The 15,494-nt window shown below is 38.0% G+C and overlaps 1 protein-coding gene across 6 annotated transcripts in view; it reads right to left on the bottom strand.

Moving 5' to 3' along the window:
- Positions 1-612: 612 nt before the first annotated feature.
- Positions 613-15,494, bottom strand: part of KLC1 (kinesin light chain 1) — a 71,251-nt gene continuing 56,369 nt past the window's right edge. For 3 of the 6 annotated variants that reach the window (XM_020808957.3, XM_020808955.3, XM_020808956.3), the window contains exons 15-16: positions 10,355-10,421; positions 613-6,337 (exon numbers count right to left, since the gene is read on the bottom strand). In XM_020808957.3, coding sequence (XP_020664616.1) covers positions 6,272-6,337; positions 10,355-10,421 — 133 coding nt within the window. In that variant the 3' untranslated portion in view covers positions 613-6,271. The remainder of the gene's footprint in view (positions 6,338-10,354; positions 10,422-15,494) is intronic. The other 3 variants (XM_078383824.1, XM_078383820.1, XM_078383821.1) reach the window with 1 other exon arrangement.

Genomic DNA, 15,494 nt, shown 5'->3' with positions numbered 1-15,494 from the left:
TATGAGATACTGAAGTTCATAATGTTTTTCAGCAATGTCGTTACATCCTATCAAGTCACTTTTGACTGAACGAGAGATCTCCAAAAGGAGATCAATACATAGTCATTAGGAACAACAGTATGGATGATCTTGGCCTCTGATGACACATCCTTACACTTGATTAGTCCTTTGACTTCATAAAAAAGAATGAAGTAGAAATCTAAATATTTTCCACATAAATCAAATATAGGTTTTGTAACTATATCTGTGGCATTTAACTTAAATGTAACAAAGAGCTCTTTAGCCTGAGAGAGCTAGTGCTGTAAATCAATTTTCTTTTAGTTTCACCTGATCGTGAATTTAAAGTTTGTAAATGAGAATCAATTATTTCAATCCAACATTTTACTAGTTTCAGAGTAGAATTCTGCACTAATTAAACTTTTGCACGGGTCACTTGCACATTCAGAACACTGGCTTACATAATAAAGTCACAGACACATTCTCTTTTACATTGCTTTAGATTTTCTGAGTTTGTTTACAAAAATATCCAACCATGGATTAACTGCATCCTCGCTCACTCCCCATAAATGTATACACAACACTAAGACACATAAAAACAACACCACTGTACAGTTGTATGCTTGTTTCAGTATTTTATTTTTATAACTTGGAAATGCCAAGGAAGCTCTACATGTTAAAACAGTTTCATAACAGACCACAGGTCTCTAACAGATCTCCGCCTCCCCAGGAATCATTTAATATAAACTTGCTATACCTTTCTTGAACAAGATTACTGTTTGAACAAGTAGCATTATGCCGTATTTTGTCCTATGTTCTAATGCTGCTTTACGAATAAAAGTGTATCTGGGGAACAAAAGTAGCACGTTGGCAGCACAGTAATATTAAAAAATCCAGAACTAAAAAATTTAAAAACTTTTCCGCAGTCAATGGCTTAATTACAGACCTTCTCTATAAAAGTGGAAAACAATTTTATTTTCTGTAAGAAAGGATTTTTTTTTTAAAAAAGCAGCTCAAAATTAATGGATGAAAATTAATATATAAAATCCTTAGTCATTCTGAAGTATTTAAATAATTTTATCTGATTTCCCTTTTTAGGAGACTTCCAATATAAAGCTGAGGGATGGGCCATCCAATCAGTTATGTGCCTTTCTAAAATATCCTGCTCCCTTATTAACATTCGGGCAGCTTCAATGCTTTAAAGCAGATTTCAGCTATCACAATTTTTAGAGATAAACGAGTTAAAAAGTGCAACTGTGTGAAAACTGCTTCTGTACTCAGATAATAGCAAAAAATCTGTTGCTTAGTGTAGTAAATCACACTAAAGTAAGCTCACTAAATGAATGGGGATTTGGGAAGTCAACTCTGTAAGTTCCATTGATTCAATGAGCCTATTCTAGTGTGATCTATAGCCATTAACTCTGTAATACACTTTGCCTGGATTTCCTGACATCATAACATGCTCTCTGTCAGCTGCATTACAATGTCAGGTGCAGGAGGAGAGGCACAGATTAGAACTTTCGGAACTTTGCATGTTATACATGACTTAAATCAACTGTACTCTTTCTGCTATTTTTCGCCATAGCTGGCATTTCTTGACAATGCATCTCTACTCTAGTATGACAAGGTATCTGTACATTTTAATCGGAATCTAGAATCAGAATTTAGTAACGGCATGAAATACAAGTTCTGCTTTTGTATAAGGAAATATTCATGGGCTTCACTGAAGTATACAAGTTGTGACATAGCGGGATACTTTGTATCAAGTATACCTTTGATGTTCTTTGAATGCAAAATAGCAGCTTTCAAAAAGAAAAAAGCACAAGTGGCCTAGTTAACAAATATATGTGTTTCAAATTTACATTGTAAACAGTTTCAGAAAAGCACTGCACATTCCATTTTCCACATGTACAATATAACCATACTTCATATTCCAAAGTCAGTGGAATCCTGCAGCTTTATTCACTGCAACCCTCAAATTTTCCAGCCTCATTGTTTGCATCTTTTAAATAATTGCGTGTTCTCATTAGCCCCTTGTGAAACGACGATTCGCAAACGCTGGCAGAAATTCAGTGCAACCTATACATATTTCAGTGCTACCGGCTTCAGCTTTGTACAAACAGCTTACAGGCTTGCATTAGGGCTTGCGGGATTGATTTCTTATTTAATATCTGCTTTCAATTTAACTTTTCCAAGTGTTCTACTTGGAGAAAACCCTTTAAGAAAAATCATGTGAGTTGCCTTTTTAAAAAATTCTTGCTTGCTCATGTTTAAAGAACTTTCTCTCAAAAATCTACACTGCTCAATAATTCCAAACAGTTTAAAAGTGTACAAGTCATTTATTTCCAAGACACCGGGTGAACAAGTTCTCTACCAATGACAGTCCATGTGCAATTCCTTTTCTAAGGGATTTTACACATGGGCAACCCTGTAGAAGGGAAGGCAAACCACTTCTAAATATTCTGTACTTAGAATACCCTAGAAAGAATTGCCATAAATTGGGATTAATTTGATGACACATAAAAGAGCTTATACACCATCATGCTAGACAGTTTAAGATAATAATTACATGTATGGTTCTAGTTCTAAGTTGTCAAAATTTATGGTGTTAGAGTTACAGTTCCCAAGAAATTTTTGGATTAGCATCACTACTTGGGTTAAAATGCATGTTTTGATTGCAGTCTTTCACACAGTTGCTCAGGAGAAACAGATTAAGCTTTGTAGCAAAAAGAACCTAATATAATTCAAGTGGATGTGACTTTTCCTTCCTCCCCCCGAAACCACCAAAATCTATTCCCCAAAATTTCACAATTGACTGGATTATGGAAAACAAACAAAGTGCTCCAGAGGAGGGCAAGGGGCAGTAGATTCTCTTCCATTGGCAGACATCACTGGATTCCTCCTATTATTCCAACTGGAAATAACTCAACACTAATTCGCAGCCACAATTCCATCAGTTATGATACATAAACATACTCAAAACAAGAGGTCTACTGGAGAAACAAAAGCAGCCAACCGTGGAATTGATGAGGTAATGTTTCCAAAAAACAAACAAACCACTTTCATCCATTATGGGAGGTTCCTGCAAACAGGTAAGTATCCCAGTCTACTAAATATGTACCCCTCTTGCACAATATCAAGCTGAGATTACTTTAGTGCACAAGATTCTACTGGAATTTGAAAAATGTGTGGCAGATGTCATACTTTCATCTATGATCAGTTGTACAAAATAAGAAACCTGCTCTAAAATTCTTTTTTCAAGAACGTATCACCAAATAAAGTGATCGGGACTGCTGAAAAATGTAGTCCTAACAGTTGCTACATCACTGGATCAGATTGGGTGCAATTTGTTCATAGGACCACAGGAGTTTTTATAAGCAATGAGTCTTTACAACCTGTTTAAATAAACTGCATGTACATTTGTGTGTCACAACATAGCTACTGACTTGAAGCTGCATTTGCAAGGTTGGCCAGGCGATGCTACTACTAACCATCAAAGCCATCATGGTCTTGTCTAAAAAATATTTGTTATCTTGAAACAACTACAGTGGTGCCTCGCTTAACGAGGAAATCACTGTACGATTAGGTTTTTGCAATCACTTTTGTGATCGCAAAATGATGGCTTAAATGGGTTTTTTTCGTTTAACGTTGATCGGTTCCCTGCTTGGGGAACCAATTTTCGCTTTATGACGATCAGCAAACAGCTGATTGTCAGGTTTCAAAATGGCTGCCGGCTGAAGAAAATGCCTCCCCGCTGTTTTCTAGGATGGATTCCTAACTTTACAGGCACCGAAAATGGCCGCCATATGGAGGATCTTCGCTGGATGAGCAGGTATTCAGCCCATTGGAATGCATTGAACAGTTTTCAATGCGTTTCAACGGGTTTTTAAATTTCGTTTGATGATGTTTTCGCTCTACAGTGATTTCGCTCGAATGAATTAACATCGTCAAGCAAGGCACCACTGTACATTGTAAGTCACTGGCACAGTTTTAAATGCTTCAGATAAAAAAAAGTACTTCTAGTGGGATGCACTTGCCACATAATGCTGCTGCAACTCCACTGAATTACACCATTGCTTCCTCTGTTGCACTAGTATAGCACTCAGGATGGAAATGGAAAGCAGTACGGCATTTTCCTTGACCCATCTCTCTTGCAAGTATGCATATTTTCAAGTCAACCAAACTTCTTTAATTCTTATATGACAGGTTAAACGACTATACAATTTCTATAAATCTGACAGATAAGTTTAAATTATTAATTTTTTAAATGGCATATAGAGATGTGCAGCAAAATAATTTTCCTGTTGGCAGGTTTCCTGATGCACTTGTAACTGTACTCCTGCATCTTTTCCAAATAAATGTTGTTTTAAACTGGTAAGAAAGAAACTGGTGTGGAATCTTCTAGGAGGCTTTTCCCCATTTCTCTAATGCATAGTCCAATTTGTAAAAACAATTATTAGCCTAATAATTTTGACATGCTAATAGAAATCTACAGTCTTATTATATACAATATGTTTAGTATGGTGTGTTTGTCAACAAGTCCTGAAGCATCTGAAATTCTATCAGGAGTCTGTATCGGTGTCACATCCAGATTATAACAGTATTTTTTCAAGAATTTAGCTTTCCACAGGGTTTTCAGATGTACAATTTTTCTGAAAATGCACTGGAAGGACAAAGGACTGGAAGGTCTGTCGGCAGACAGAGTCACATTTCATAGCAGGCATAACAAATGCAGACACAATTAATGAAAATTATGTGGTGATAAATAAACCGTGGTTAATGATACTTGATATTGCCTAGGCTTACCTAAAATTTAGAGATGGAGTGCATGTACTTTAATATCCAGTTTGGGTTCTGTTACTCTAGTCCACTGGCTTTCCAAAACTAGTTTGTATGCAGAACCAAATTTAACAGAAGATTATTAAGACCAGCATTACAAATGTGCAAGGTATAATTATCTCATATTTACAAAGAGCCTCCTTACTGTTTAAATGAGTACACCTGAGTGAACCAACCTTAATCAGATACATTCCGTTAAAAGTTTCTTGTTTTTAAAAAACAAGATTTTCAAAACTAGCAAGTACTTTTAGTGATACTGAATCCCTGTGGCCCAATTTAATAAACTGACCATGTTTAGCTCATAAATGAGATTAATGTTATTTTATCCTTCTACTGGCCACTGAATTAACTTCTACTTTATCACTATGATTTGCAATCAGCAGCTTTGTAAAATGGAGACAGATTTGAAAATTGCATACATTCCATCAGACTGAAAAACCAAATGCTGAATAGTTTACTCTGGTCCCCTAAAAACAGCCAGTGTGTCAACCAAGTGTATGTTAAGCAAATGGCTAATTAAGAAAAAGCCTTTCAGTGGCAGGGCTTCTTCACTTTGGCCATTTTAATACCGAGGTTCCTCATAAGGCCTCTTTGCACAGCAGCTACCTCAAATGTGAAAGGTATGCTTTATTTCCTCTTATTCTCATTGTGAACAAAGCCAAGTGATGACAAGATTTTCAGCAGGGAGAGAGAATGGAGTGCTTAAGTGACTAGCAAAAGACTTAAAAGCTGGTTGCTTTAAAGACTATTTCCTGTGTTCTTCCCTTCCAAAGGTTAACGTGGACTGCATTATTTCCATTGACTTTTAGGCCCTGGAAGGCCACAAGTGATCAGTTACAAAGTGCCACACTCTGAAGTGATATCTAAAGCCATTCCATTCTAAGGTATTAGTATCTTGCTCTACTAGCTTCAAGGCTATGAAGCCCTAATTGCTAGTGATTTATGCCAGCAAAGGTCCATGATCAAACAAGCCTTCATCTTACACAATCCTGAATTTATACAGTGATAAACTTAGCATAGCTCTATCCCATTCCACCAACTTTATAAATAGCTACTAACACACACTCCTTGTAACAGTTTTTAGAACAGCATATGTCCCAAAATGCATTTGTACTCTTAGATTTCAGTACATTTTCTATTTTGTAGGTTCCCCCTCCTCTGCTTTCGGAACACCTCAATAATTATATCTGTAACATAATTCCAGGTAACTTGCAATGGTGCAACAATGAGTATTTCTCATAAAGAAGCTAGTCCTTATTGCTAGGATTCTTGACAATGCCACTTCCTTTAAGGTCTAGAAACACGAGTCCATCCAATGAAGTCTCTAACTTACACAGTTCTACAAAGACAGTGATGGGGAACCCAGAAAACTGTGAACCTCAGTGCTTCATAACTCACAAGGGATTTTTTTTAAGCTAGCATCAGTCCCACTACCTCAGTGGGCCAAATCAGTGTGACTGGCACTCAGAGCTCTTGAGTCTGTCAGACAATTAGTTCGTCCCTGCAGGGGGAAAGAAAATAGAAAGAGTTTATGCACAGTTCGACACTTAAAATATAGAAACTCCGAAGAACAAAATAAAGTCAAACAATAAATCATAAATAAAAGTAAAACAGAACCTGGTACCCTTCACCCACAATTAGTTTTAGGGTTTATAGCCATGCTTTAAAAATGGTTCCTGTTCACTGCTGTAGTATACAATGGCAGTATTTTTTCTTCTTCTTTTATCTGCCACTGTTACATTCCTAATCAAGAAAAACTGGAATCCAAAGAGCAAACAGACCTTCCCATTCACTCACTGACCAAGTCGGGATGCAATAATAAAACCACTGCTGATCATGATCTTAGGGTCCCATTAGGCACAGACAAGAGATCAGAAGCATTCGCTTCTGTTTTCAACTCACTGCATTTATTTATTTATTTATTTATTTATTTATTTATTTATTTATTTATTTATTTATTTATTTATTTATTTATTTATTTATTTATTTATTAATTAATTACTCTGACTAAACTGGTAATCGTGACTAATTTTAACTACAGCTATGTGAACAAACAAGGATCAGAAACCACTGCAGTTGAGCATCTAGAGTTCAGGGTGAGGGACGTTGGGTCCTCCAGATATTTTGGAAATGTATTTCCCATCATCGCCACCCAACATGGCCAATGAAAAGGAATTATGGGGGTTAAAGTTCAGAGAGTTTTGAGGTCCAAAGTTTCTGCACACCAACTAAAAAGAGGACAAACTATGGAATTAAATGTTTCTTCTCTCCCAATGGCTACGCTGGAAGAGAGGAGAAAAGGGAGTACATGAGCCCATGGTAATATGTGTTCATGAGGACAAAAAAAATTTTCAGAATTTTTTTTTCAGGAGCATGGGGTAGGAAAGAGAGAAAATTTCCAGCACACATCACCCCTTCCTTCTTTACAGCCTTGCTTTATATACTGTATTTTTCCACGTATAAGACTATACTTTTGCCTAAAATCTTTAGACTAAAAACTGAGGGTCATCTTATACACGGAAGTAAACTGAGGAGAGAACAAACAAGTGGAGGGTAAAGCAGGGATCAAAGCGATCCTGCAGTGCTTTGATCCCTTTCCCCCTACACTTGCTAAGCCCCACTTAGATTTCTTAATTTTGGATTAGAAAAGTAGGAGGCATCTTATACATGGGGGTGTCTTATACATGGAAAAATACAGTATGTTCTTACAACAGAAAACTGATGGCTTGCAATAGACAAAGATTTTCTAGTCCAATTTTTTTTTAAATGTTGTACTCTGGAAGTGCTAAAAATTGTTGCCTAACATTGTTTGCAATGTATGTTACTGTGGAATTTATTAAGAACTAAGAGATGATATACTATTCCTGCTGACTGAAGGAATTATAACTCATAGGCTGTTCATCTCAGTGGAAAATACATAAGACATTTGGAATATCTGAAAGCAAAACGTATATATACCATCCCATAGTGCTTAAAGCATGCTCTGGGCGGTTTCCAATTTAATTAGGCAGGCTACACATTGCCCCTCCCCCCAGGAGTTGGCCACTCAATTTACTGACCTCAGAAGAATAGCAGCCTGAGTCAATCTCAGGCCGGCTACCTGAGATCGAACTCGGGTCCTGAGCAGTTTCCACTGCAGTACTGCAGTGTTAACCATTGCACCACAAAGCTCCATGCAGCACAACTCTGATTCATGCCACAAGTCCTCCACCCCATGCTGCCCCATATATGTGTGTAGGGCACACACATGCAGAGCAACCTATTATATATCAGCCCTATGAGCTCAATGCTAACAAATCCTTCTTATTGTCCTACAAGCTCTGCCCCCTACAAGAGAAATGAGCAGATGGTGGACTGGAATCTATTGATAAATTTGAGTGCAGGGCTTTTACGAAGGGCTTCTAACTCCCAGCAGTTTAACAGGATAAATAACAAAAATGGCATGTACACCCCTATCAGGCAACTACAACAAAGGTGGTGTGGAGTAACCAAAAATGGGCTTTGATATGAAACGAGTGCAAGTTCATCGCAGCTCTGTTACTAATAACTAATTCTTACATTCAGAATATGCTCAGGAGCACCCTGTTCTCTCAATCTAAGGATCTGTCATCAGCACTTATTTGACTCTGATGAGTTGATTCCAGGATCCTAGTCAAAGACTCAACAATCCTGAAGTTTGTCTACCCCTGCTTTATACAATTCTATTGCCATTTGTCTGATAATCCTAACAATTTAACCAGAATACAGAATATTTCTGTGTTTGTTAAAGTGTTTTTGGATTGCCCTTATAAACTACTGAGGTTTAGAACCATAATAGATTTTTTTGAAACCTCATATTAATGCAAGAATATCTCAGATAACTGGAATGCCCCCATGAAGGCTGTGTTTCCTTTCCTTGTAAATATTTCCTTGTAAATCTTTTAACATACACAACAAATTAGTACTGAAGCATTTTGCTACTTCTCCACAAGTTAGTTGTAGTTACATGTTAGTTAACAGGCACAGGACTCTGGTAATTTAGGTAAGGCTGTTACATGAAGTACAGACGAAGATTATGGCACATGAAAAGTATATTTTTATATAAACAATATGCAAGGGCTATGGTTTTGAGACCTGAATTGGCAATCTTATGGGGTGTCCCAGGCCTACTCCAATATTCCCTTCCCTCAGTAAGCCCTCTTCAGCAGATACATTTTAACAGTGAATATTCTTTTAATATTACTAGAAGCTAAAGTCACAAATGGTAGCCTGAATATTTTAAAATTTCTGCAAACCCACAATGTAACATGAAGAATGGTGGCCTGTTACTTCAAGTGGAAATTAGGCTTCAAAGAGCTTAGTAGCTTTCACATACAGCTTACTGGACTGTAACTCTGGTAGGCTGTCCTGTCTACCTCTACTTTCAACAAGGCAGGTTCCTATGTTTCATATCCATACCAGCCTCAGAATCTTTACTGAGGGCAGCTCCATGCAAAGCTCAATAGAAGCCTGATCATATGTAGCTGTTTGACTCCACTGCAGTGTTTTCAAACAGATTCTCACTGTTCATTTCATGTTAAAATGTGTAACACATTTTCTCCCACACAAAAAGGGTTGTGTGCAGCAAAAACATAGTCTCTAGGACGTTTGCAGGAATAGGGAAGGCAGATAAGAAGAATTATTAATCCATGCAGTTCCCAACCACACTGTGAAGTGTGGAGTTATGGAACAGTTTTATACTCCATTTGCTGTCTGTGTGAATAAGGTCCAAGTATCTGGTGCTTATTGTTTGTGCTGACTGCTATATAGGTAATTAGGAAGAGTATTGAATTATCTGTAAACATCAGTAGGTGAGAGGACAAAATCCACAGATGCAAGCAGCCACTGGTGGCTGCTTCAGAAATACAGTGGTGCCTCACTTAACAACGATAATCCGTTCCAGGAAAATCGGCGTTAAGCAAAAACATCGTAAAGCGATATTAAAACCCCCACTGAAACACAATGAAACCCGTTCAATGCGTTCCAATGGGGTAAAAACTCACTGTCCAGCGAAGATCCTCCATATGGCGGCCATTTTCGCTTCCTGTATAGCAAGGAATCCATCCCTAAGCACAGTGGGAAGCCATTTTGAGCACTGGTGACCATTTTGCAAACCCGACGATCAGCTGTTTTTGATAGTCGCAAAGCGAAAATCATTTCCCAAAGCAGGGAACCGATCATCACTAAGCAAAATTCCCCCATTTAGACCATAGTTTTGCGATCACAAAAAGATCGTCGTAAAGCGGATTCATTGTAATGCGGGGCAATCGTTAAGCAAGGCACCACTGTAAAACAGAATCTTCACTCTGGCAAGGACATTAAAGCAGTTGGGGTCAAATAGTTTATCCTACACAGTAACCTCTACATGATGAACTATATATTATTTAAAATAGGATCCAAAGAATAATCCCGAAGTATCACTACTTTATTGGCACATATAGATCTTCAAGACCTCCTAGCACTATCTCTACATGCGTAAGAATATTATAGGGCTCCTTACTTGAATGTGATCTTCAGTTGCCTTGCCAACCATGTTAAGAACATTCAGTGAACTGGCACGCTTCATGCTGGACAATGAACATGCAAGGATAAACCAATCAGAGGGGCTGAAATGGAGGGCTTTGAACACAGTTATATAACAAGAATTTTACTGCAATACAATTCCTAACATATTTTACAACTGAATGCAAAATGTGTTTTCCTCAAAAAGTGTCAAAATGGGTTACCAAGACTTGGTGTGCAGGAAACTTTGAATGTCATTCCATTTGCACATTGAATTCTATACAGTATGAGTATTAGCAGCAAACTGCGATGTTTGATCCTAATCTGAGATCTCCAGCCTCTTTTAAAAAATCAAATGAATAAAGTGACTGAGGTATATCTGTACAAGATAACATCACCACACCCACTGAAAGCAACATTTAACAGGGCCCTTTTGCACGACTGAAGCTTTGATAAAATGTTTGAAATACTTAAAAAAACAGTGTGGTATAATGTATAGACTACGACTCAGAAGAGTTTGTTTCAAATTTCCACCCAACCTTGGAAACTCGAACTGGGGGTGCCATGGTAAACCATTCTTTGAACATGTCATACAACTTAAAAATCCTGTTAGGGTCACCAAGTTGAAATGATGGTACATAACAATACAATACTAGCTTAGTTCTTGATAACTTAAGGGAGAAAGAATTAAATCATACTCTTTCTTGCTAGTTTGTGGACTGCAACATATACAAAGAGGTGACAACTCTACCTAATATTTTAACGTTAGTCAACTGAAGCTCTCAATACTCAGAGAACATTATTGGTAGCTGACATATCACTATTAATTTATGGCATAAAAGCGTAAAATTTCTATGGTATTTTTCCAAGTTTTTAAATTCCTCAACATTCATAAAAGAAGACTTTAAAAACCTTCTAGAGGCTATTTAACATTAAGATTATAGCCACCACTTATTATAGTGAGGATCATATGAATTAGTATTTCCTTGCATCAAGGGGGTGAGATGATCCTCCAGATGTTATGAACGATTACTTAGACTCTAGGCAGTCATAAAGGATTGTTGGAGGTATACTCTCAAATGTCTGGAGAGGATGTTCCCCATCCTCTCCACAATTTGCTTCAATATCTGTATTATGAAATCCAGTCACTAAACCAGAAAACATCTGTACTAATGTATAACCATTAAGCACATAAACCTTATTATTTAGTAGAGTACAGAAAGTCTATGGCAACAGAAACAAACAGAACATTAACGTGGCATATGGATTGGAAATCATTGTCCACCACATGGTCTCTGTGCCGGCTATTCTGTATGTTGCAGGACAAGGTATCCAACTGAATACCTGGACTGTAACACCCTTCTTCTTTTCTCTATACTGGCAGACATATGGTGTGGTGATCCAAATTAGCTGAACCTATAGACAAATGGGGAGAATGGAACTTATATAAATAAAAGGAGACAGGCATATCATATCCTTTCACCCCAGACTAGCCAAAAAGTGATTACAGCCTTAAGAAGTGACAATCTGCCAATCTATATTCCACTGCCTCCATGCTCCCCCTTCACGGATTGCTGCCTTGTCATGGCGAAGGGGCTTGAGTTATTCAGAGAAGCTATGGACTATGCCATGCAGGGACACCCAAGATGGACAGGTCATAATGGAGACCTCTGACTAAATGTGATCTACCTGGAGCAGATACTGGCAAGCCACTCCAGTATCTTTGCCAAGAACACCCCATGATCAGAAGCAAAAGGCTAAAAGATATAATGCTGGAAGATGGGCCCCTCAGGTCGAAAGGTGTCCAACATGCTACTGAGGAAGAGCGGAGAACAAGTACAAGTAGCTCCAGAGCTAATGAAGTGGTTGGGCCAAAGCTGAAAGGACGCTCAGCTGTGGACGCGCCTGGAAGTGAAAGGAAAGTCTGATGCTGCAAAGAAAAATACTGCATAGGAATCTGGATGTTTATATAACTGGAATGTAAGATCTATAAATCTTGGGAAGCTGGATGTTGTCAAAACAGGAGATGGCAAGAATAAACATTGACATTCTGGGTGTCGGTGAACTAAAATGGACAGGAATGGGCGAATTCAATTCAGATGATTACCATATCTACTATTGTGGGCAAGAATCCCGTAGAAGAAATGGAGTAGCCCTCATAGTCAATAAAAGAGTGGGAAAAGCTGCACTGGGATATAATCTCAAAAATGAGAGAATGATTTCAATATGAATCCAAGGCAGACCTTTCAACATCACAGTCATCCAAGTCTATGCACCAACCACCAATACTGAAGAGGCTGAAATTGACCGATTCTATGAACACTTACACCTTCTAGAACTGACACCAAAGAAATATGTTCTTCTCATTACAGTGGGGTCTTGACTTGAGAACTTAATCCATATTGGAAGGCGGTTCTCAAGTCAAAAAGTCTGTAAGTCAAGTCTCCATTGACCTACAGTGCATTGAAAACCAATTAATCCTGTAACAGGCCGTTTTTGTTCCATTTTGGGTTTTTTTCTGGTCTGTAAGTCAAATCTCAGTCTGCAAGTCAAACCTAAATTTTGCGGCCAGAGAGGTCTGTAACTCAAAAAGTCTGTAAGTCAAGCCATCTGTAAGTCAAGGGTCCACTGGTATAGGGAATTGGAATGTAAGGTAGGGAGTCAAGAGATAAAAGGAACAACAGGGAAGTGTGGCCTTGAAATTCAAAACGAAGCAGGGCAAAGGCTAATAGAGTTTTGTCAAGAGAACAAGCTGGTCATCACAAACACTCTTTTCCAACAACGTAAGAGGCAACTCTACACATGGACATCACCAGATGGGCAATACCGTAATCAGATTGACTATATTCTCTGCAGCCAAAAATGGAGAAGCTCTATACAGTCAGCAAAAACAAGACCTGGAGCTGATTGTGGCTCTGACCATCAGCTTCTTATAGCAAAACTCAAATTTAAACTGAAGAAAGGAGGAAAAACCACTGGGCTAGTCAGGTATAATCTAAATCAAATCCCTTATGAATACACAGTGGAAGTGAAGAACAGATTTAAAGAACTCAATTTGGTGGACAGAGTGCCTGAAGAACTATGGATGGAGGCTTGCAACATTGTACAGGAGGCAGCAGCAAAAGCCATCCCAAAGAAAGGGAATGCAAGAAAGCAAAGTGGCTGTCCAGTTAGGCCTTACAAATAGCAGAGAAGGGAAACAAAATGCAAGGGAGATAGGGAAAGTTACAGAAAATTGAACTTCCAGTAGTTATGTATGGAAGTGAGAGCTGGACCATAAAGAAGGTTGACCGCGGAAGAATGGATGCTTTTGAATTGTGGTGCTGAAGGAGACTCTTGAGAGTCCCCTGGACTGCAAGGAGAACAAACCTATCAATTCTGAAGGAAATCAACCCTGAGTGCTCACTGGAATGACAGATCCTGAAGCTGAGATTCCAATAGTTTGGCCATCTCATGAGAAGAGAAGACTCCCTGGAAAAGACCCTGGTGTTGGGGAAATGTGAAGTCAAGAGGAGAAGGGGACGACAGAGGACAAGATGGTTGGACAGTGTCATCGAAGCGACCAACATGAATATGACCCAACTTGGTGAGGCAGTGGAAGACAGGAGGGCCTGGCGTGCTCTGGTCCTTGAGGTCACGAAGAGTCGGACATGACTAAATGACTAAACAACAAGCCTCTGTGCTCAAATAACAGCTTAAAAGTGGAACATTCAAAGGCTGAGGAGTGGGAGTCTGCTCTGTTGTTTATATATGTTTTAACACTGATCTTAGTTACCATTTTAATATAATACCTGGCTAATTCTTTTTTAATATTTGTATACTCACTGTTTTTAGTTTTTAAATACTATTTTAATGATGTATGCCACCTTGGGTCCTTTTGAGGAGAACGATGGGATAGCTAGCTAGCTAGATAAGTGTTAAGTAGCTCTTTTGAGTCCCAGCGAAAAGCACAGCCAACACTCAAGACAGCAAGATCTCACACCCCAAATGTTTTGTATACATTTCACTATAACAAGTCTGGATTTTGGAAATTGAACTAGAGATTATATACAAAGCTAGACATATTGTTATAATTTGGCATAATCTCTGTGTGTCAATGCTCTGATACTCCCCTTTAAGCAAGTTTTTTAAAAACAATAATGCATATATATGAAATAGCAACACAGGTGTTAGCAACACAAAGAAGCACTAAGTCATGCAGTGTTGGGACCTCTGTGTTATTTATTTATACAAAAATACAGCAAAGCATACACATGTTAATCTAAAATTATGTTAACATACACAAACAACATAAACACAAAACTCAAATTCTAGATAAAAATAAATTGAAAATTCAGATACAATGCTTAAGTGTTAAATAATGAACAAAAATATTTCATGCTCAGTTTTTTCCCTATGAAAATGTATTAGTCTGGAACAAAAAGTAAAATAGCTGTGTTTTGGCAAATGTACTTGTACATTTTTCAAGTCCGAGGCAACACTGCAAAAAGCCAGTTTACCTGTGATTTTCAGCATTTCATTTTGCATTAGAATCTACAAACAGTTAATACTGTTACTGTTTCTTGCAACACATGTAAAACCCCCTTCAAGGAGATATTACTAATGAGGTAGGAAAGAATTTATCTAGGAAACATGTCCGACAATAGTGCTATGCCCACTAGATGGAGTCAGCTTGATATTTTTTTCAAGCAACTTCAGTAAAGCCATAGTTCTAATGCTACTTGGTAAATAAGTTCCAGCTTTCAAGTTTAAAGATTAGTGGTTAATCAGAAAAATAATACCTGTCACTACAACAGATAGTAGTTAACAGTTAATTGAGGAGATACTGGGAAAGCATGCTAATCTAGCTATTCCTCAACTTGGGTCTAATTCCCTCTGCAAATAATACATGAGCTTCATCCAAAGACTCTTCCTACCAATTCCATGCTCCTATAAACTTGTCATTTCTGAAACTGCTGCCCTCAAACTGGGGTGGTGGTGGTGGTGGTGCGGGGTTAAGGAACAGACCAGTGTTTCAAAAGCAATCTATGACATGGTTTGGGGCTCTGTTGTTTAAAGTTGACAAAACCATGGGACAAGCCACAAATCCTTAGGTACGTCTAAAGTAGCTTTTTGGATCCTAGTATATTTAGGCAACT

The sequence above is a fragment of the Pogona vitticeps genome, chromosome 1 (assembly GCF_051106095.1).
Source record: "Pogona vitticeps strain Pit_001003342236 chromosome 1, PviZW2.1, whole genome shotgun sequence".
Classification (NCBI taxonomy): domain Eukaryota; kingdom Metazoa; phylum Chordata; class Lepidosauria; order Squamata; family Agamidae; genus Pogona; species Pogona vitticeps.
Note: the sequence above shows the minus strand (reverse complement) of the source record. Positions and strands in the feature narration are given on the sequence as shown.